This window comes from Glycine soja, chromosome 2, assembly GCF_004193775.1.
Source record: "Glycine soja cultivar W05 chromosome 2, ASM419377v2, whole genome shotgun sequence".
Lineage (NCBI taxonomy): Eukaryota > Viridiplantae > Streptophyta > Magnoliopsida > Fabales > Fabaceae > Glycine > Glycine soja.
The window spans coordinates 50,205,569-50,227,824 of record NC_041003.1 but is presented as its reverse complement, the minus strand read 5'-3'; the positions used below and the strand labels follow the sequence as shown (position 1 = coordinate 50,227,824).

Below are 22,256 nucleotides of genomic sequence, written 5' to 3'. Positions count from 1 at the left end.
ATTCTAATTCCAAATTTTAAACAGAGACCGTAGAAAGCTTTGCCCCTCAAATTATATTCTGGTTGACTCTTAATGCAGGGCTTCTCAATTTGGTTCCTTGAGTATTGGAGAAACCATTACAAGTCCAGAAATAAAAGAGAGAAATTATTACAGAGGAATAATAGTGTTATATATATGTTTTTCCTATTTTTTCGGCAACAAAGGGGTTAAGTTCTTTGAGTAATATAGACGAAAAACCTTACATGGCATGGCATAATGATTCTAAGAGAGAAAAAGAAAATTTAGTTAAGGACTAGTTTGGTATGATAATTACAACGAAGAAATAAATAATTATTCCGAGTGGCCACCTAATTTTGATTATTTTTTCAGTAATAGTATTAGTTGGCATGAACGACTATTTGCAAAGAGTATTACGACTCAATATCAACCAATAAAAATATATAGTAGAGAGCGAAAAAAATTATATTACATAAGAGACATTTTATGTTCTACGCATGTGCTGTACGAAAACAGTTTTGTACTTAATTCTAAATCTAATAATCACTCTTTTTGTTTATACATAATCTAAGAATCACTCTAAGTGTATATTTGTTTTTTGAGGGAAAATTATTTGAGTAAATTTGTTGATATCAGCTCTAAATATACTTTAATGAATAAATACTTGTAAACCCATTTACCAATTCATGGGCTGCACTTCTGCATATTGAGGCCCATTTACCTTTTTATTTTTATGATTCTTAAAGAGTAAAATTTATGGAGTAAAAAAACAAACTAAAAAGAGTTAAATTTGTAAACCGTCATTTTTTTATAAGTAAATTTAGATTGGACTTAATATTTAAAGTCAATGTTTCTGATAATATAACAAATTTAGGTAAACATTTCTCAATTAACATGAGAATGACACTCACTAAGAAAAGCAAAGAATTCTTTCTATTCAGTTCCACTTGGACAGCTTCATAAATGCTTTGCTCATAAATTGAGGTTAATAATTTGAATTATTAATCAACTAAAAAAGAATGTTCAAATATAAACAATTTTATATTATTATAAAAAGTTTTATTATATTAGTCTAAAGTCTAAAAAATTCATGAACAGTTTCAGTGTTTCTATAATTGCTACCTTCATCGGGTACATGTTATTCCTACATACTATATTGCTACTCTGTCAAATATTGACTAGTGTAAGTACACTTCTGATGCACAGAAGATCCTTATAAACGCCAACCAGAGATAAATCACCGGAGAAGCTTCTGAACATATTTATTGCAGCCTTTTCCATATTAATGGAAAAGAAAATATTAGAATTAGAACAATGACAGGTTGTGCTTAATTTGTCCTCCTTCTAAAGCCCGGTTCTAATCTTGTCACTCATTTAACACGGTCCATGCGCTAGAAGCAACCAAATCTCTCTTAATGCTAGTAAATACCCAAATCTTGAGCACTCCTACTCAGCTTGTGCAATGGCTCTATTTGCACATGTGTATCCTAATTTGATGAAGCATGTGCATGTAACTGGAGAGGCCCTCCGCATTTGCTGCTTCGTAGCACTTCAAAGCTTTGTAGATTGTAGTCCCTGTGTTAGCCAATCGTGCAACAAGTGCTTCAAACATGTATGCCCCCAATCTTTGCATCGGATTCTGTTCAATGCATGTGCTGTACGAAAACAGTTTTCTACATTAACCAATCTGACACCATCCCTCTTAGTTTGTGCATGAAACAAGGTCATCATGATTCAGCACTGTGTGCATGAGTATCATTACTAGAATGAGGCACAGTTGACTGTTTGACTTTTGAATAAGTTGTTATTTTTTAGGATTATTATTATCTATTATATTATATGTGCAGTAGTTTGTTTTTTTTTTTTATTTTAGTTTATCTTCTATTTTCTAGGCAACTATCCCATAGGAGTTTTATATATATATATATATATATATATATATATATATATATATATATATATATATATTAGTATTTCTTTGTAAAAGGAAATATACTTTTGAGATCAATAAAGAAAGTATTTTTCAGTTACAAAATATTCTCTGAGTTTCTTTTATCTTTACTCTTCATACCTTTCTAAAAATAACAAATTGGTATCAGAGTCAAATTCTGAGGGATCTGAGAGATTGAGAGAGCTCAACCACACTCAAAACACGAACACACATAACCTGGTCAAAATGAATTCAGAAGGTTCATCCATTCCAATTGCACTTTCGCTATTTGATGGTAAAAGTTATCATCTCTGGGCTATTAGAATGGAAGCCTATCTTGATGCAAGTGATTTGTAGGAAGCTGTTGAAGATGTGTACGAAGTCGAACCCTTGCCGGATAATCCAACGGTTGCTCAAATCAGAAATCACAAAGAAAGGAAGCAGAGAAAGTCAAAAGCAAAAGCAACTTTTCTTGCAACAGTTTCATCCACCATTCTAGCCAGAATAATGACACTAAAAACAACCAATAAGATTTGGGATTTTTTGAAACAAGAGTATGAAGGAAATGAAAAGGTTAAAGGCATGCAAGTTTTGAATTTTATTCGAGAATTTGAGATGTAGAGAATGAAGGAATCAGAAACGATTAAGGAATACTCTAACAGGCTTCTTGGCATAGTCAATAATGTAAGGCTCCTAGGTACTGAATTTTTAGACGCTAGAATTGTTCAAAAAATTATAGTCACAAAACCTGAAAAGTTTGAAGCCATAATTGCATCTCTGGATAACTTAAGGGATTTGTCAAGCATTACATTGGCAGAATTGTTGAATGCACTACAAGCACAAGAACAAAGGAGGCTTATGAGGCAGAAGGGTCTATTGAGGGTGTCTTTCAAGCCAGATCACAGAATTACAAAGGAGGCAAAGCAATACACGTGTCTTTTCACCTTGTCCCTATTGCAAAAAAAAATATTCATCCACACAACAAGTGTTGGTGGGGGCCAGACATAAAATGTCACAAGTGTGGTCAATTAGGACATGTGGAAAGAATATGCAAGACTCAACAACAACAAGGAGAAGCCAAGGCTGCTGAAGATCAGACTATGGAGGAGCAACTATTTGTAGCATCATGCTTTGCAACCAACACCACTACGGAGAGCTGTCTTATAGGCAGTGGTTGCACAAACCACATGACTTATGATCATGAGCTTTTCAAAGAATTGGACGATACAACTATTTCCAAAGTCAAAATTGGAAATGGAGCACTTATTGCAGTAAAAGGCAAGGGAACGGTTGCAATTGAAGGCCACTCAGGTTTGAAATTAATTTCTGATGTATTATATGTCCTTGAAATTAATCAAAACCTTTTAAGTGTTACTCAACTACTGGAGAAAGGATATGAGGTGCTGTTTGAGGACAAAAAATGTGTGATTAAAGATGCAAACAACATAGAAATGATGAAAGTTCAAATGAAAGGCAAGAGTTTTGCCTTGGACTTGATGAACAAGGAGTAGCAGGCAGTTGTACACAAAGAGGATGATAATACAATGCTTTGGCACAAGAGATTGGGGCACATTCATCATATTGCACTACTTTTCATGAAAAAGAACAACATAGTGAATATTATATTGCATTCATTGATGATTATTTAAGACATGCCAGAATTAGAAGATTTACCTCCAAAATGTGTTGCTTGCCAATATGGAAAGCAAACCAGACTTCCTTTTCAACAAAAACAAGACTTGGAGGGCTTCACAAAAGTTGTAGTTAGTACACACAGATGTGGGAGGACCCATGAAAACGCCATCATTGAATGACAGTAAATATTATATTGCATTCATTGATGATTATTTAAGAATGTGTTGGATTTATTGTATGAAGTTTAAATCTAATGTTGCTGACATCTTTATGAAGTTTAAAGCTTGGGTTGAAACTCAAAGCGGATGCAAGATGCAGGTGATCAAGTTCGATAGTGGAACTGAATATACCTTTGAAAAATTTAACAAGTTTTGTGTAGATGCAGACATTGAACATCAATTGATAGCACCATACACTCCACAACAGAATGGTGTTGTGGAGAGGAAAAATCAAACAATTATGGAGATGACAAGGTGTTTACTTCATGACAAAGGGTTGTCAAAGAAATTTTAGGCAAAGGCTGCACACACAACAATTTTTTTGCCAAATAGGTTGCCAACAAAAGCTTTGCATAAAAAGACTCTATTTGAAGCATGGCACGACTACAAACCAAAGCTAACAAATCTAAAGACATTTGACTGCCTATGTTTCTCTTACATACCTCAAGTAAAGAGAGACAAACTTGACAAGAAAGCAGAACCTGGAATTTTTGTAGGTTATAGCTCAATTACAAAGGCCTACAAAATCTACCTATCACAAAGCAACAAAGTAATTGTCAGCGGGGATGTCAAATTTCTGGAGTCAGATAGTTGGAATTGGAAAAATGATAAGAGGTCTGAGTTTCAAGAGGAGAATGAAGATGTTGATGAAGAACCCATCAGAGGAACCAAATCACTTTCAGACATCTACCAAAGGTGTAATGTTGCTGTGATGGAGCCTGAGGGATATGAAGAAGCTGCAGCTGATCAGAAATGGATAAATGCAATGAAGGAGGAGCTTATAATGATTGAAAAAAAATAAAACATGGGAGCTGATGGACAGACCTCACCACAAGAAAGCGATTGGTGTCAAGTGGATTTATAGAACCAAGCTCAATTCGGATGGTTCTGTAAACAAATACAAGGCAAGGCTTCTTGTTAAAGGATATGCTCAAGTGTTTGGTGTTGATTTTTCAGAGACTTTTGCCCCATTTGCCAGGCTAGAAATCATAAGAATATTGATGTCTCTTGCTGCACAAAAGGGCTGGATTATACATCAAATGGATGTGAAATCAGCCTTCTTAAATGGATACTTGGAGGAAGAAATTTTCGCTGAGCAACCAGAAGGGTTTGTTGTTTAAGGGCAGGAGGAGAAAGTATATCGATTAAGGAAAACTTTGTATGGTTTAAAACAGACACCGCGGTCATGGTATAGCAGAATTGATGCACATTTGGTGAACTTAGGCTTCAAAAAAAGTTTAAGTGAATCTACTTTATATGTGAAGAAGACTGATGGTGAAATACTTGTAGTATCTCTATATGTTGATGATCTACTGGTTTCGAGAAGCAGCGGGGAGCATATTGATAAATTCAAGGAAGAAATGAAAGATGCTTTTGAAATGACAGACCTTGGAAGGATGGCATTCTTTCTTGGTATACATGTGTATCAAAAACAAAATGAAATATTTCTTTGCCAGGAAAAATATGCAAATGAAGTTCTCAAGAAGTTCAACATGGAAGGGTGCAAACCAGCTGCAACTCTAATGAATCAAAAGGAGAAGTTTTGCAAAGAAGATGGAGCTAAAAAAGTGGATGAAAAGCTGTATTGGAGCCTTATAGGCTGCCTAATGTATTTAAGTGCATCAAGGCCTGACATCTTGCATGCAATAAGCTTGTTATCAAGGTACATGAACTGTGCTAGTAGAAGTCATTTTCAGGCAACGAAAAGAGTTCTTAAGATATGTTAAGGGCACAATTGATTTTGGAATAAGATACCATTAGGTTAAAAACTTCAGACTTCTTGGTTATTCTGATAGTGATTGGGTTAGATGTGTTGATGATATGAGAAGTACTTCAGGTTATCTTTTTAGCTTTGGTTCTGAAATTTTTTCATGGTATTCAAAGAAACAGGAAGTTATAGCTCAATCCATGGCAGAAGCATAATATGTAGCTACAACTGCTGTTATAAATCAAGCTCTCTAGATCAGAAAGCTTATGACAAATTTGCATATGGAACGACAAGACAGTACGTAGATATTTGTGGATAATCAAGCTGCAATTTCAATTTCAAATAACCCAATTTTTCATTGCAAAACAAAATACTTCAAGATAAAGATCTATTTTCTCAGGGAGGCACAAAAGGAAGGAGAAGTGAAATTAATTTACTGCACAACAGAAGAACAAAGTGTTGATATCCTAACAAAGGCGCTTCCTAAAGCTAGATATGAATTCTTGAGGCAGAGGCTTGGTGTATGCTGTTCCAGAGTCAAGGAGGAGTGTTGACTGTTTGACTCTTGAAACAGATTTTCTAAGTTGTTGCTATTTGTTAGGACCATTACTATTTGTTATACTATACGTGCAGTAGTTTGTTTTTTTAAAGTTTATCTTCTATTTTCTAGGCAACTATCCCGTAGAGTTTTTTTTTATATATATTTTAGTATCTCTTTGTAAAAGGAAATCTGCTTTTGAGATCAATAAAGAAAGCCTTCTGCAGTTACAAAATATTTCCTGAGTTCCTTTTATCTTTACTCTTTATACCTTTCTAAAAACAACAGACACAACAAGAGCACTATTTGATTTGTAATGAGGAACGAAGAATAATGAGAGAATAACTAAAACTCACTCCAACAATGCCTAACAACAATTTGATCTTCACGAGTTGTAAGATAAAACCACCTAGGAAGAAATACAAGAGATCCACTTCAAATCCCAGGTGAGTCTGTCTGGACAAGCTGAGAGACATCATAGCAAATGAAACGAAATTACAACTGACAGATGAGCTTTGCACATGAGATTTGTTGAGTGTGAATGTTGGCATACCTTAGCAAACCAAACCGCTAAGCAGATTGTGACTGTAAGACAGTATTTTTAGCAGGTTCCACTTTCCAAATAGAAAGGTTGAAGGAGGAGCTGATAGCATAACAGACTAGTCCTATTACAGTCGACACCAAACAGACAAATCTCCATATTTGTGCCTGCATCGCCCATATTCCCATTTCGACGTCCTTCTTTTCCACTTTTAATTTTAAGGCACTCTTTAGTAATATATAACAGTTAATTGTTTCAAATGTCAGGGCCATAGTTTAGATCATTACAATAGAAAAATGAATCTTCTTTCTGTCTCACTGTTTAACAATATATTAAAGTGACACTGTTTCAAATGTGAGGGCCATTGTTTAGACCATTACATTAGAAAAATGAAACTTCTTTTCTGTCTCACTCTTAAACAATGTATAAGAGTGATTTGTTTCAAATGTGAGGGCCATAGTTTAGACCACTACATTAGAAAAATGAACATTTTTCTCTCTCTTCTGCACTAATTTTTGTTTTCCCACTGATTAAACTTTCATTTCTAGAATCCAGCGCTCGATAACAAACGCGTTCCTTCTACCTTGATTCACAAATTGTCATATTCCAATTGTATTCCTTTTGAATTGTGAGAAGGTCCAACACCACGGTCTAATTGTCAAGTTTGAATTTGAGGAAATCTCCTTAAATTCATGAATGAAATGGTCCAAGCCCGAGTTTGGCTGGAAGAGTTCATCATACATCAAACTTGGCTACATTTAATGACAATATATGTACATTTATCCACCGTCTATAACAGGTCATATATTTTTCCTCTTGACTTCTCTTTAAATAATAAATATGTCCACCAATCACAACAAAAGTGGTCCATCATGAATAACTTAAGCATTAGCTCACGTGAAGTGCAGCTTGAGATAATTTATGCTAAAAATCAATATCATTGAATAGTACTAAGAGTGACATGATCAAACACGTCATCACTTAATATGTAATAATACTATGTTAAGAATCAATAATCCTAAAAAAACTTGAGATTTTATATTTTGGGTGCAGAGCATGGTAGAAGAATCATATCCTTTTTTTTTAAGTTAAATTTTCTGAATATAATCAACAATTTTATTAGAAAAAATATAATATTAGTAGTGATGCTACATGGGCGCAAGGTGCATGACATTGACGGGTCCCAAGTTGGAGAGCCTACAAAGGGATCTCAACAGCTGAGGTGATAACACTTGCATAAACTCCAATGCTCAAATATGGGTTAGAGGAGGAGCAAGCAATGTTGGTATTTGTAGACATATGCTAGGGAAGCACCATTATGTTTCCTAGACGATGACATGTCTTTTGAGACAAAATGGAACATTATTGAATTCTCGCATTACTTGGTCAATGAGACTCATTTGAGATACAAGGAATTTTATGAGTTGTGTGTAGCATGTCCTAGTTAGACCAAAAGGTATCAAGGACCACTTGTGGGAGTGGGACCAAGTTTATTTGGGTTCGGCCTCCGAGATTGGCTTGGTCCGGAACAAGTAGTACTACCATACTACCTGCATGTTTAGATGCACGTTTAAAACAACTTGATTCACGTCTTTTGCCCTATTTGACTTTTGACATCGAAATCCTCTTAGACAAACACATAATACCTTGTTAGAAAACTGAGTTCAATTGTACTACACCAACATTAATGTTGGAAAAACTTAATTTAGTTTTGTAAGATAACTAGTTTGCTAGACAAGATAAAAAGGTTTTATGACTTTCCAGCCTTCGACTGAGATCAAGTGCAATGTAAGATTTCAGCACTATCAATAATACAAGAAAAAGTCCACAAAAAAATTGCTTGATTGGGAGTTTGTGACACAAACACACAAAGGCACGAACTATAGTTTTTGCTGCAGTTATTTTAAGTCTTCATTCACGGTTTTCATCAGGGAATGAAGTCATAGTGGCAAGAACCATAACCTGCGCACAAACATTCAGCAGAAAGGTTATAAATAACCGTTATTTTATGCAGAACTAAGTCGTGTAAAAGGTGATGGAAGGGAAAGTGTAAAAGAATAATTTCTTCAGGTTATAATATAAGATGAGAAACACTGGTTATGAGATTATAAAGTATAATTGTTCATCAGTTGATTGATCTAAAATTTGTTTAGTGAGAGTGAGAACATTACTGGCGTCAATTCCGTTCAATTTTTTCTGTTTCACACACGCTCACCGAAGTAGTTTGAATGTATTTGGAGGCTTTAGATTTATTTGTAAAATTGATACTTAACAGATTAACCTTCAAGCATCAGGTTCATTCAAATTGCACTCATTGTAATGTGAACATGCATTATGTCCTAGTTAAACCAAAGTAGGAAATAAGTGAGTGATTATCAAGAATCTGTTTAATACTTACTAGGATCCACTTCTGTTGTTATGGAAGCACCTCTGAAGTAGCAAGAACCTCCACTGTGCTTGAACTTCTGATAGTAGCTGTTGAAGGCATAAGAAGCATGGCCTTTCAATGTGTTTGGTAAATAGCATGGTTGGTTTACTTGGATTTTGCTACAATCTGCACCCCCTTTCCCACAAGCCCAATCCAAGGCTGCCTGCAACTCAGAATCCGTGGTCTGCTCATCTGCTACACACCATTGCTCAAACTCCGCATACGCTGCATGAAATGTAGTTTTTAAGTTGAACACTTTGTTGAGGATGAATATGTATGTACAAAATCCAATCTATTATGTAATCAATTTTAGCTTTCATGAAGTATTGTTCTTTATTCTCATTATTATAATCTGATAACAAGTCCAATTTTAATCAAGAACCTTGTCAAATTAACTATTTAATCAAACATAAATATGATAATGACATTAAAAACAATAGAGAGAGAAAAGAAGTAACTAGGAACATTTCAATGTTTACATTTCTGAAGTAGAGGAAGCACATTTCTGTTACCTGTTTTTGGAGGAATCATGGACAGGAAAAGTAGAGGAAGCACCAACTTCAGCATGAATGTTGCCATTTTTGGAGAAAAAAATAAGAGAGGCTTCGCTGATTGATTAAGACTAAAGAGTGTATAACCAAAGAAAAGGAAAGGAAGTTATGGGTCTCTTTCAAACGGCTAAGAAGGAATTTTATGTTATTCTCTTGCAAGTGGATCATGCAGCATCACATTGAAAGTGGGGCGCTCCCTTGAGAATATAAAATACCATCATTGACAGAAAAAACTGAGTTGTAACATAGCAAAAGCTTATTTGTTATTTCTGACGTCGCTTCTAATTTCAGCGGTTACACTTTGTCACGTGCTCCACAATCACGGAAAGAAAAACACACAGACTAATATTCTTAACTTTCTCTGCTGTCAGATGTTCTTCCAACTCAACAAACGATTCACCTTTTTTCCCTCTCAATGACAAAATGATTATTTATCTCACTTCACTTTTTTCTCCCTTACTTTCCCCCACACTCTTCTGTTTTTTATCACTTTTTTTTTTCTTTTTGCCTTTTTCTATGGGAAAAAAAATCTTAGTTCGTTGGTGGTCCTCATGTTCTGCTGTATCTCATTTACCAAAATCTGTAGTCTCCTTACTTGCAGCTCAATATTCAACTTAATGAATTGAACATTTTTTAGCCTTCACAATATTTATGAAAAAAAAAGGGGTTACAGCACAGTTTTATTCATACAATTATTAATTGTTAATTTTTCTTATTTAATTGTACTTTTACCCCCAATTTTTAAATTTTTGACAAATTATACCCCTAACTTTTTAATTTAATGTATTTTATTTCCAACTTTTAAAAATATTATGAATTGTACCCTCCATCATTTTATTATTAACATAATTACACTTTTTACTCCTAACTTATTATTTTTGTGACAAATTTTACCCTCAATTTTTAAATTTTTTATGCATTTTACCTCAACTTTTAAAAAACTTGTGAATTTCAAGACCTTTACCTCCTTTCCTTTCTCTCTTAACCACCAAACCCACCTTATATCTCCATTGTTACAATACAATAACAAGTTGGAATCTCACAAGTCACAAAATATTGTTACATATGATGTCATTCTACTGGTATCATGTAATAATTTTGCTTTACATGCTACTTACAAAATTATGAGGGTTCAAAGATCTGTCATTCCTTTCCATCTTGGCCCCCAAAATATGAAATAATGATGTCGACACTATAACATTTTTCTCTTATCCTACTAGCTCCAAATATAAATATTTACAAAAAATAATAAGCGACGGGAAGCAGGAACAAAAACGGGTTATGTACACAAAAATAAAATTATGCCTTCTGTTGACCTCCTCCTGTCCTGCAATAAGTGATAATATCTTGAACTCAAAATCAATATCCTGGAAAGGGAAAATAAATAAATAAAATTAATCCGGGAATAGTCTGATATCCTATAATGGCTCAAGATAATTGAATTACAGTGGAAATTTAGAATTGTAACACATGTATATTTCAATGATCCATTTCTACTTGCTGAAATTATAATAAATACTATATATGTATGAAATGCCCTGATAATATGAAAAAACCCAAAGAATTGGCACAGTGACATAATGTCTCGTTTCGTTCACATGAGGGAGAACAATCTATTTAACAGGGGAACATGTATTTAATTCTCACCGTATGCAAAATTCCCATAAGTCAGCGACAGTCATGTATCGTGAGCGGGATTAGTCTTTGACTCAATGGGTTGGAAGACACTCATGGTCTCTGGCCTAGAACAAAAAAATAATATGAAAATCCTGGGATGTAAACATGGTACTTACTATCACTAAACAAGACCATAGGTGAGATCCATGATGCTGAATTGATAGCTTTGATGCTGGCAAGCAGTCTCAATTAGGAACACATCAGCTGGGGCATGTCCAACCATTACAATATCTGGAAATAATTTAGCCAAAATTAATCCATCCGCTAGCTCTTTTAATGGAAAACCAACAAATGGCATTCGATGATAATTGATATCATACTACACATCACACTGGAGGTCAGTCCACACTTGTGAGCAGGGTGTCTGCACTAATAATCAAAGATTTCAAACTTCCACACTATGAATCTGACTTGAAGAAACGTGCCATTGCCATGTAGAGCTGCTCTTCTTCAAACGGCTTTGACACATAGTCATTCATTCCACACTTTATGCACTCTTCATTGGAAGACTGAGTTGAATCTGCTGTCATTGCTAGTATCGGAATGTGCCAATAAGAGATGTTACCAAACATCTCTGCAGATGCTTGCCCACATGCAATTTTCTCATTTACCTCACTCTCCAGACAACGGATTTTCCTCGTCGCTTCAAAACTGTACCATTTAAGATTAAGAGAAATACTTGTAAGTTATATCTCAGCCATGAATCCAGAATTCCAGGTGTGAGATCCTATCTAGAAAAGCACTCAGAATCTGATATTCTTACACAAGTTACATGGCCATTTACCACACCTAAGGATAGCATGATAGCATGCAGATTGGGGGATTTATAAAGTTTCTTAAATACACTAACTGAGCCTCTGGCAAAAAATTAGACAATCGGTAGAAGACAGTGTATGAAACACCCAACCATTACCTAACAACTGGTAAATAAATTTTTTAAAATGTTAAATTGATATTCACTGAGATGTATTAGAATGTACTAAGATGTATTACACCATATTGATTTGTGTATAAAACATAAATTAATTATGCTCTAACCCTTGTAAAAAATAAATTGCTATAATGCTTAGTGTTTGTTTTACACAAATATCGCACTCCAAGGCATGTTCAACGTGATTTCTGTGAGAGCAAGCTTTGGCATTCAACCACATTGAATGTCAAATCAAACATAGCCTTAGTAATTACATTCCTAACTAATTAGAGAAACAAATCATGGTGGAAATATGGCAATCATTCCTAAGAGACAATGAGGAAATAAGGAACTAATCCTAGGAAGTGTTTGTTTCAAGGAATCTGTTTGTATTCCCAGAAGGCGAAGGTGGAAATCCTTATTCCCATGTTTGTTAGGAAGTTATCAAATATATTCCCAGGTATCTTTTATTCCCAGTAAAGTTGCATTCCCTTGTTTACACTATTTTTATTCCCATGCTGAGAAAGTGGGAATGTTATATTCCCACCATAACTTTCATTTTTATTTTTACTTTTTTATTTATTATTTTAAATTTTAAAAAGTATTCCTTTTTTTGTTTGAAAATATTTAAAAAGTTTTCCGAGGAATATTAAAGGTTAACCAAACATATTTTTAGATATGCCCAGGAATAACATTCCTAGTTAAAATATTTCCGGGAATGTAATTCCTGGGAATGCAACATCATAACTTGAAACAAACACCCCCCCAGAGGATAATATAAAATATCACAAGATATTTTCATATATTCTAATAAAATAAATTAATTACAAGGCAAAAGCCTAATCATTATACCTATTTACATAAGATTGAGTGGACACTTTTACAGTTTAACAACACAACCATGAGGCCCAGGAAAAATCAGTCGTGGTTAAAATATTCTAGGTAGTAGGTTCTTAGCAAAAGGAAATAAGGATAGTGGCCTGACTTTTGGCACCAGTTCCTTTAATTATTATCTACTGTTTTACATGTGTTTTCTCTAGTACAAAATAAACTTACTAGACCAGTCATTGCTCCTTGGTTCTATTCTTATAGGAAAGAACAGTGTCTCCATTTGCATTCAAAATTCAGAAAACTAAAAAAAATAAAAATAGGAATAAGAAGATAAGTTACCCATCCATTTCTGGCATTTGGAGATCCATGAAACAAGCATCAAAATTATGCGGCAGCTCAAGCATCTTTAGAGCAGCCCTGCCACTCTCCACAGCAGTCACTTTAGCCCCATATTTCTGTAGAACACCTTTTGCAACTCTTCTGTTCACTGCATTATCATCAACCACCAAAATTTGTTTGTCAATTAATAAATTCCCGAGTTTGGATACTTTTTTCCTATTTACTCGCTTGTTTTCAGTGCCAAGGGATTCTCTGTAACACTGAATCAAAGAACTAAACCATAGAGGCTTCATTAATATATCATCTATGACACCAACTGACTTGAGCTCATCCTGTTCATTGGAGCTAAGGTGGGTAGCTAGGAGAAAAATCTTTGGTAAATTCAATGGATCCCCTTTGATGCCATTCTGTCTACGTTTCTTGATTGTGTATAAGATATGATATTCTTTATCCCAAGCATCCTTGTCAATAAGAATCATGGCCAACATACTGACGGAACAAAAACAAAAGTAGTATTTAGCAAATAATAGCCTATTGTCTGGTACAAGTTTTTTAAAATAAAAAAAAATCTACTAATATGAACTAGAAATAAAACACCATGCTTACTTCATGACTATTTGCACCTTAAAGTTACTACTGTTGAACACAAGCAATTACCAATATTGATTCAAAAGAACCAGTAGCAAAAAAAAAAAATATCAGTAGCAAAAAAAAAGAACCAGTTAATGCAATTGATTAATACAAATATAGGAACCGAATTTCCTACAGAACACCAAACAGTTCAAGCCTTCACAGGATCACACAAAAGTCATATCCATACAAAAGCATGCATTGAGGATTGGGTCAGTCTGAAAAAAAAATATTTCATGTGTACAAGTCATTTACTAAGTAAAATGATTTGATAATATAAGTTATCAATATCATCTACTTTATGGGGAATACAACAACAACAAAGCCTTATCCCACTAGGTTGGCTAGTGTGATCCATGTAACCAACCTCACCTAGTGGGATAAGGCTTTGTTGTTGTATTCCCCATAAAGCAGGTGATACTGATAATTTATATTCTGAAATCATTTTACATAGTATATGACTTGTACACATGAAATATTCTGGGTAGTGCTCTAATGCTATTGAAGAATGACAGAACTTAAAAAGGTAAGTTCTCAAGTTTTATTGTGCGCAACTGTCAACTGATTTGGATTTTTAATTTCAACTGCTAAAGTGAGTCAAGTGACAAATTACCTCATGTTACACACATTAGATAGACAAGAGCATGCAGAATTCAGACTGTAAGTTACATCCACGGACATTCCCAATCTCTGCAGATGATATTTTGTGACCTCAGCTCGGATTTTTCTTCTATCTACCACTAATGTTCTCAATTCTTGGAACTCTGAACCAAAATGATTATTCTGCCGCATTGCATCCAGAGACGTGCTTTCTCCTTTTCTGAAAGTTCCAGTAAAGGAAAAAGTACTTCCAATTCCAGGCTCACTTACAAATCCAATTTCTCCTCCCATGAGATCAACTAGACATCTACTAATGCTCAGTCCTATTCCAGTTCCACCATATGTTCGGGAGGTGGAACTGTCAGCCTGCATAAAAGGTGTGAATATGCGGCTTTGTGCATCTGTAGGAATTCCTATACCTGTGTCCTCAACTATTACTAGAAGTTGAATAATTTCAGGCTCATTTGTGCCACTTAACTTCGTAAAATTGGCCCAACTTTTCCATCTGTTGCATACAGGAAACCCGCTTAACGTATCATATGTTCTGTTTGTTATGTCCTGGCTTAAGTTTAAGCCTTCTCTCAGCACTGCGTCCATAATATGAAGTGGGTTTTTCACTTCACTCGCCAGATGAACAGAGACAAATACATGCCCTTTATCATGAGTAAACTGAAATGCACCAAGTAAACTAATTAATAGATTCCTTCTCTTTTATTCTGAAGATAAGAAAATCCACGAATTTAATATCAAAATTCGGAGATTATTTAAAAGTCTAAATAGAAGGAAGGTAAACATATAAATCCTTCAAATTGTTGATGTATTGTTACAATATCTGTCCATTGCATTGCATGGGTCACTTACTAGTGAATATATATATAAGGTGATATTGTAAAGAACTAATGAATAAAAAACAATATCATCAAGATTATGGATGAATTTACTTATTAACACCATCTCAACATTAATCAGAAAAGGGGCAAACTTTTGAAAGGACAAGATATCAAAGACTAAATGGATTAATTGATAAGGTGGTTGACAATGCCTAGTATGCTTCTAAGGGAGAAAATGATGCATTGTTTAAAATTATGAGATGTTTCCAGCATCATGATATGTGTAAAGAATAAAATGGGTTAAACCCACCCAAAAAAAAAAAAAACAAAGAGCATGAAATAATGCAAACCTTAAGTGAATTGCCAACAAGATTAGTAATTATTTGCCGGAACCGTTTAGGATCGCCAATGACAACTTTGGGTACTTGATTGGATGCATAAACAGCCAGCTGGACACACCAAAAAGTATAGAGAACACAAGTACATGTAAGACTTAAAGTGCAAATTATAGGAGGTAAAAAACTAAGGTAGCGGAAAGATTCGATCTCACCTCTATTCCTTTTTCATTAGATTTTTCAGAGAAAAGTGATAAAACTTCATCAAGAATAGCTCGTGGATCAAAGGCTACAGCTTCAAGTTCAAGCTTTCCTGCCTCAATCTTAGCCTGATCGAGAACCTCACTTATGACTGAGATAAGATCTTTACCACTCTTGTGGGCGGTTTGGGCACAGTCCATCTGGTTTTCATCAAGCTCAGTATCCATCAACATTTGCAGCATACCTGGAAAATGATTTGAAACAGCTGATAATTATCACCAAGTATTGATAGGTTGGGATCATCTACAAAAACAACAAATACTTCCAATTACCTAAAACACCATTCATTGGAGTCCTGATCTCATGTGAAACTGTTGCAAGAAACTGCAAAAAGGGAAAGCAATCCTTGGAGGTCAAGGTAGAAATATTAATTTTAATTAAGTAAAAGAAATTATAAACTATCAGAACTCAGAATAATTTTGATGTTGAAAGATGATCATCATGTGATTCAATAAACATATGAAATGTGTACAAGAATTACAATATTCTTGATATCACTCTAACAGTTGTGCTGCATAACAGAAAGCCTAAATCCCATAAAGATATCACACCTGAGATTTTGCCACATCTGCAGCTTCAGCACGAACTTTCAGCTCTCTCATTTGACGATAGTCAGCCTCAACTTTTGCTATTCTATTAATTGCTGCATAAAAAATATGACCCAGAAGCAAAGTAATAACAAACACCCCCACTGATGCATTGATTGCTGTCCAAGGTAATGGAGGCCTCTGCTTGAACCTGCAAAAGAAAAGGAAAACAAGAAGGAATTGTGCTGGTATGAGATTTCAATTGTTTGGACACAACACGATTTTTTTTTGGGTGTGAAAGCAAACCTGCAGTGCATCTCATGTTTTCGTAGCGGATCCCCAAAATCTAGGCTGCTTATGTGTAGTAGGCCAGTGTCAGCAACATCTGTACCATACATTGTGATTGGTGCAGATGCATTAGTTGTGTCATAAACATTTACAACAATGGTTTGTTTACTGGCAAGTTGGTGCAGAAGCTTGTCCACCAGTGATGGAACATCATAAGATGCACCCAGATACCTGCCAATAAATAGGTAACAACACTCACATTACACTTTGTAATTGTTTTCTTCTTAGGGGAGGTGGATCAGAGCACAAATGAAATGCATATTTTAACCAGTAGATAGTTAAATGTAGGATTACCCCACAGTAGCTTCGGTACGCTGCTCCGGTGTAGCATCTAAAGGAAGATTAGTGTTATAGACAGCAAATGTAAGTACAACACCCAGGTGATTGGACTTTAGTAGTTTAAAAGGGGATGTCAGAACCCCCTTTCCAGATGCCCTTGCTCTCAAAATATTCTCATGGTCCTCCTGTGCAACAATGCAACAAAATATTTTCTTTTAACCAGACAGATAATGAGAAATTTAACAAATAATTCAATAGATAATAGTAACTCCTAGTCTTATTTCTTTTAACCAGTGCTCAGAGTCATTTTATTGATGTTCATGAGTAAAACTCTTGTATGTAGTTGATTCTGTTTACCCCACATTTAACTTTCACATTTTCACTGTTCAAAGTAAATTATATACTGTTTAGTGATCTCCAGTTCTAATATTCCACTCCATGTATACAAAAGCTCCAAGCATCTAATGCTATGACCTAAACCTTGCATAAAGAAAATACAAAGAAAAAAAAGTCTTTCTAACTGATGACTTCACACTAGTTTTCTTATACATACTTGTGCAGAATAAATATGGTAAGAACATTGACAGGAATGTAAAATTTTCAGTTTAAGCCATTGCCCCACAATTTGCTTAGAAAAAGTAAATCATGCTAGGGTGACAGCAAGCTAAGCAAGACACACCTTCCCTGACATCATGTCAATAGATACAATATGGGAAACTGTTTCTTGAGCAAATATCACTGGTGCATATTCATCTTGAATGGGTGCTGGATCCAATTTTTCAGGAATACAATCTTGGACTAATGCCTCATTCTCAGTTTCCATTTTCTTAATTGTCCACCCATGCTGCTTCTCAAAATGCATCCTATCAGAGTGGAGAACTTTCAAAGCATAAGCAACACCACTAGTAAGTGGTCTTTCAAATGCTGTACTCTCTGTATATTCTCCAAAAATTTTCTGCAGTGAAACAGAAGCCTCAATGTTATTTATCCTTTTAATTTTTCTTTTTTTTAATTTTTTTCCCTCAAGATGGATAATATTACAACAAGAACAACAAATAAATAGCAGAGAGTTGAAGAAGACTCATAAATTTAGTGTGGTTTCAACTTGGAGACCTACACTATGCAATCTTCACACATCGAAACCTTACTGGTCTAATACAATCAAATTCAGTGTTAACCATATCAGAATTACAAGTGAAAAGAGGAACCCAGTTTAAACCATGTACAATTTTTTGTAAAATTAGCATATACTTAAAGCAGGTATAAAGTTGTTAAGATGTTCCACATTAACTAGAAATATGGCCAAAATACTCCTTGTAAAGCTTGAGCCTTGAGTGATTCCCCCCTCCCCTTTGAGCTAACTTGTAAAGTTGAGTTAGATCCCACCCATTTCAAATATGATACCAAAGCCTATTCAATCTTGACGTTAGGCTACCTGTAAATGTCTAGTCTTACAAACTTCACACTCCAATATGTAGTCCTAGGCATGAGGGGATGCATGTTACATTGTTACGATGCTTCACAATGGCTAAAAACATGGCCAAATTATTCCTTATAACACTTGGGCAATTCTCTCCCCCTCTCTCGATCTAGCTTTTGGAGTTGAATTAGGTCTAGTTCATTTTTCTAATAAAAGTTTATAACAATGACAATGAGAAGTGCGGTCAAATATGCCTTTCTTATTATGGCTAGTAAAAGTGCCAAAAGAAATTTTAGGCTAGTTGTGGAGAAAAAGTAAATCATAAAGCAAGAACTTTACTTCATTATCTATACTTTTCAGAAGCTAAGTTTTGGACACATTGCCTTTTCCCTAGTTTTTACAGATGATTTGGAATCAAATTTTGCTATCATTATCATACAAAAAAAAACTTACATTTCCTTTTATACTATGCAGCCACACATATATGTCAGTTAGATTCACATACGATATACTAGCAAAAGTGTCTAGAAGACATGCAAAATATCTGGAGTCACTGGCCATGAATATGTCTGCATAAGATGGAGTGGGAAAATATCGATAAGAGAAGAGAAGGACATTGAGTACATTACCTGGTCAATTGCAGAAGGATGTTTACCATGGTGAAAGGTAGATACAAGGATAGCCAGAGCATGAACATGGTTCATGCTCACATTAAACTGATCTTGCAGCATACGGGCTCTCTCATCACACATATTTGCTAGTGTTTCTTCTCTTCTCTGCATAATGCCCGTATTCAGGTGCCAAAATAACCAAAAGGACCCGATAATTCCAAGTGACACAAATATAACTAGTAACTTTTTCCTCCACCTCCCAGTACCCCTTGAAGGACCCCTTGGAAAATGTTTCAACTGCTTTTGTTGTGCACCTGGATGCCCCTGAACTAGCTTCTGCTTTTGACTCCTCCATAGTAAACAGAAGTAGGACATTATAATTCCAATGACCCACCAGCATCCTTTAATTAAATTAGATGAACTCACATGATACCGAATTGCAGATACCCTCAGTTCCCATGATTGCACAGTGTTCTGCAAAGCCAAAATGAATTAGCAAATTAATTATATAGTGGAAGTTTATGTTTCAAATAACCATGCAAGGAGTGCACGCCTTCATAGTTATTGCATAAGCTTAGAAGCAGAGTCTATGGTATAAATCACATTCACAAGCAACATGGGAAAGGCAATATTTGGAGCAAATAAACCAAAATCCACTACTTTTCCATTGATATGACTATTATTATTAGGCTGTAGGTTGAATGATTTGAAATGCTAGACTATCATTGGTGATGCCCTATCTTTTACACATCAAGACAAGAATTTATTATAGAACTAGCCAAGCTAAAAAGAATGTTATGATGCCGCATAGGCAATTCAAGGGAATCTTTTGATTACACTCAAGTGCATACAAAATGGTACCACTGTAGATCCAGATGATGCATTATTTTTTTTTGCACAGCACCAGATGATGCATTATTAATAGTTACATTTCTCACCCAGCTTCCACGGACTCAGCACTCTTACAGAAAATGATATTTAGGAATCCTAAAGTTCGTCACTATGTTTTCTTTTTATCTCCATTCAATCAACTACCATATTATGCCCCCCTAGGGTAGGTTGAGCAGTGAGAAAAGAAAATTGTAAGCTAGGCTATAATTCTTATGTACTCGCATTTTTTAGGAGAATCAACAATTTAAATTATGGGACTTTTGGGCATAACAAATACATGCCTTAGCTTTAGTAAAGTTTCTACCTTTCCGCGGTGCAAATAACTAACCAAATCAGTTGAAAGTGCAGAGCGCAAGGCCAATGATACATAATTTTTCAATGGGAATGATAATTCGAGCCTTGTCTGGACATAATCATCAAGAATTGGGCATTGTTCTATAGGTTCTACAGTGTCTACAACACATGTATGCTCCTTTTGTAACTCCTGATTCTCCGGACACATTAACTGTGGAGTGCTAACCATGCCGCTGCCTAGCAGCATTTGAAGTCTTCTTTCATCAATACAGTTGGATAAAATCTGCATTATAAACTTAGTAAGACATAGGACAAAGAGCACGACTTTGTTACTGTTCATATTTATCTCTGCAACAATCACTGTTTTCTATCAAAAATCTAGCAAGAGAGTATCCATCACTTTTAGAAATCAACCTTTTGTACAAAATAAGGTGATCCTAGAGAAACCTTGCGGAAAAAGCATCAGAAGAGCATGGTTTATACCCTTTCATTTAAGACAATCTATTGGTTCTCAATATTTTACATCTTTCACTTCAGCTCAAATATATAATCCAACAAGAAGTTGTTTGTTTAGTGACAATAACGCCCAATAGAAAGAACAGTTAGTACATAGAAGAAGCCAAATTAATTAAAGTTTCTAAGCAAAAGTAAATAATTATGAATTATCCTCAGCGAGCACAATATGCAGCAATAAAATTGAAAGTATAGTTCACCTGATCTGATCCAGAGAGCAAGGAAGCCAAAGCATGAATCTGTTTCCTACTAACATTGTAACGTTGTAGCAAGATTCTCTCTCTCTCTTCACAAATTGCTTCATTCTCCTTGCTCATCAAATACTTACTATTGAAACTCAAGATGAACCAAACAGTCCCTATGGCAACAAAGCCAAAAAACCAAAGAAGCAAGGGCTTCCTCCTGCATGCCCTGGGACAATTAGACCCATGCAGAGGCTCATTCAGCTTCCAAGACTTCATATTTGATAGCAATCTACCATTTGAAGCAGGAAGCCTTCGATTCACAGACATCCTTGCCAAATTCACCAACGTAACAGTCCTGGAGATTCAAGGCAAGCCCCAGCAGCTTGAGCAGAACATTCAAAAAGCTGAACCACCAAGCAACCCACCATGAATCTTCAACTGCAAAAGCAAAATTGAAGCAAACCCAAAAAATTTCTCAGCAATCCACCCCTCAGGGCGCACAAAGTTTGGTGCTTTATGATACTTCCTGTTCCACAAGGCAAAAGAGAAAAGTTGCACAAAACCCAGTTGATATATCTCAAGAAAGGAGCTCCACTATGCTTGAACTGGAGTGGTCCAACCAAAAAGTTTGTTTTTTTGTGGATATCCGTGAAGGTTGAAGTTGAAGAGATAACATAACAAGAAGAGGAGCATGGGGTAATAATCACACCAAATCAAACCCACTGAGAGGAGTTGTGGATGAGATGGGAAAATTTGTTCTTTTTCTATAACAGGTTGTTTCTGCCTCACTGACCTCTGAACACCCAAAAGAAGCATCAAGAGTTGGAACAAACAATATCACACAGTGACCATCATCTTCTTGAAAATTTGCTGATATAACCCATTTTTGTTTTTCAGAAAGAAAAATGTTAACTGTCCCCTCTTTCTCTCTCTCTCTCCCCAGATTGGTGTGCAGCATTAGCTAATTGAGGATGTATCATGATTATCTCATCATCTGGTGGGGAAGGTTTAACCAAAAGCAAACAAAAATCCATGATTAAAAATAAATTTTAAAAGGAAAATAAAAACATCAGATTTTTTTAATACCAATAATTACTGTTTAGTATTTTAGCAATAGCATAATTGAATTTTTTGGTTAATTTTAATTCTTTTTTTTTTTTACTTCTAGTTGGTGTTTTGCTTTTGCAAGAGTTGAAAAAGACCGCACCCTTCAGTGTTTAAAGAGGGAG

The 22,256-nt window shown here is 35.1% G+C and overlaps 2 protein-coding genes and 1 long non-coding RNA gene across 6 annotated transcripts; all 3 read right to left on the bottom strand.

Annotated features, from left to right (window-relative positions):
• Nucleotides 1-1,234: 1,234 nt before the first annotated feature.
• LOC114403605 lies at nt 1,235-6,792 on the bottom strand. The gene is made up of 2 exons (XR_003664678.1): nt 6,383-6,792; nt 1,235-1,652 (listed from the first exon to the last, which is right to left on the bottom strand). It is a non-coding gene; the product is annotated as an uncharacterized LOC114403605 (long non-coding RNA).
• Nucleotides 6,793-8,194: 1,402 nt separating this feature from the next.
• LOC114403596 (glucan endo-1,3-beta-glucosidase 12-like) lies at nt 8,195-10,251 on the bottom strand. The gene is made up of 3 exons (XM_028366638.1): nt 9,508-10,251; nt 8,966-9,220; nt 8,195-8,529 (listed from the first exon to the last, which is right to left on the bottom strand). The coding sequence occupies exons 1-3, from the start codon at nt 9,572-9,574 to the stop codon at nt 8,495-8,497; spliced, it is 357 nt and encodes a 118-aa protein (XP_028222439.1). The 5' UTR covers nt 9,575-10,251; the 3' UTR covers nt 8,195-8,494.
• A 329-nt stretch (nt 10,252-10,580) lies between these two features.
• On the bottom strand, nt 10,581-22,013 carry LOC114403580 (histidine kinase 2-like). 4 transcript variants are annotated; one of them, XM_028366622.1, is made up of 15 exons: nt 21,043-22,012; nt 20,340-20,612; nt 19,163-19,618; nt 17,793-18,068; nt 17,129-17,298; nt 16,793-17,005; nt 16,511-16,697; nt 16,232-16,283; nt 15,914-16,143; nt 15,714-15,812; nt 14,547-15,202; nt 13,304-13,792; nt 11,544-11,874; nt 11,194-11,454; nt 10,581-10,913 (listed from the first exon to the last, which is right to left on the bottom strand). In XM_028366622.1, exons 1-13 carry the CDS (start codon nt 21,352-21,354, stop codon nt 11,622-11,624), a joined length of 3,666 nt encoding a protein of 1,221 aa, XP_028222423.1. In that variant the 5' UTR covers nt 21,355-22,012; the 3' UTR covers nt 10,581-10,913; nt 11,194-11,454; nt 11,544-11,621. The 4 variants fall into 4 exon arrangements, with proteins under 4 accessions (XP_028222423.1, XP_028222427.1, XP_028222408.1 ...); XM_028366626.1 differs by having other exon boundaries at nt 11,340-11,454; XM_028366607.1 differs by having other exon boundaries at nt 11,194-11,874; nt 21,043-22,013.
• Nucleotides 22,014-22,256: the final 243 nt, after the last annotated feature.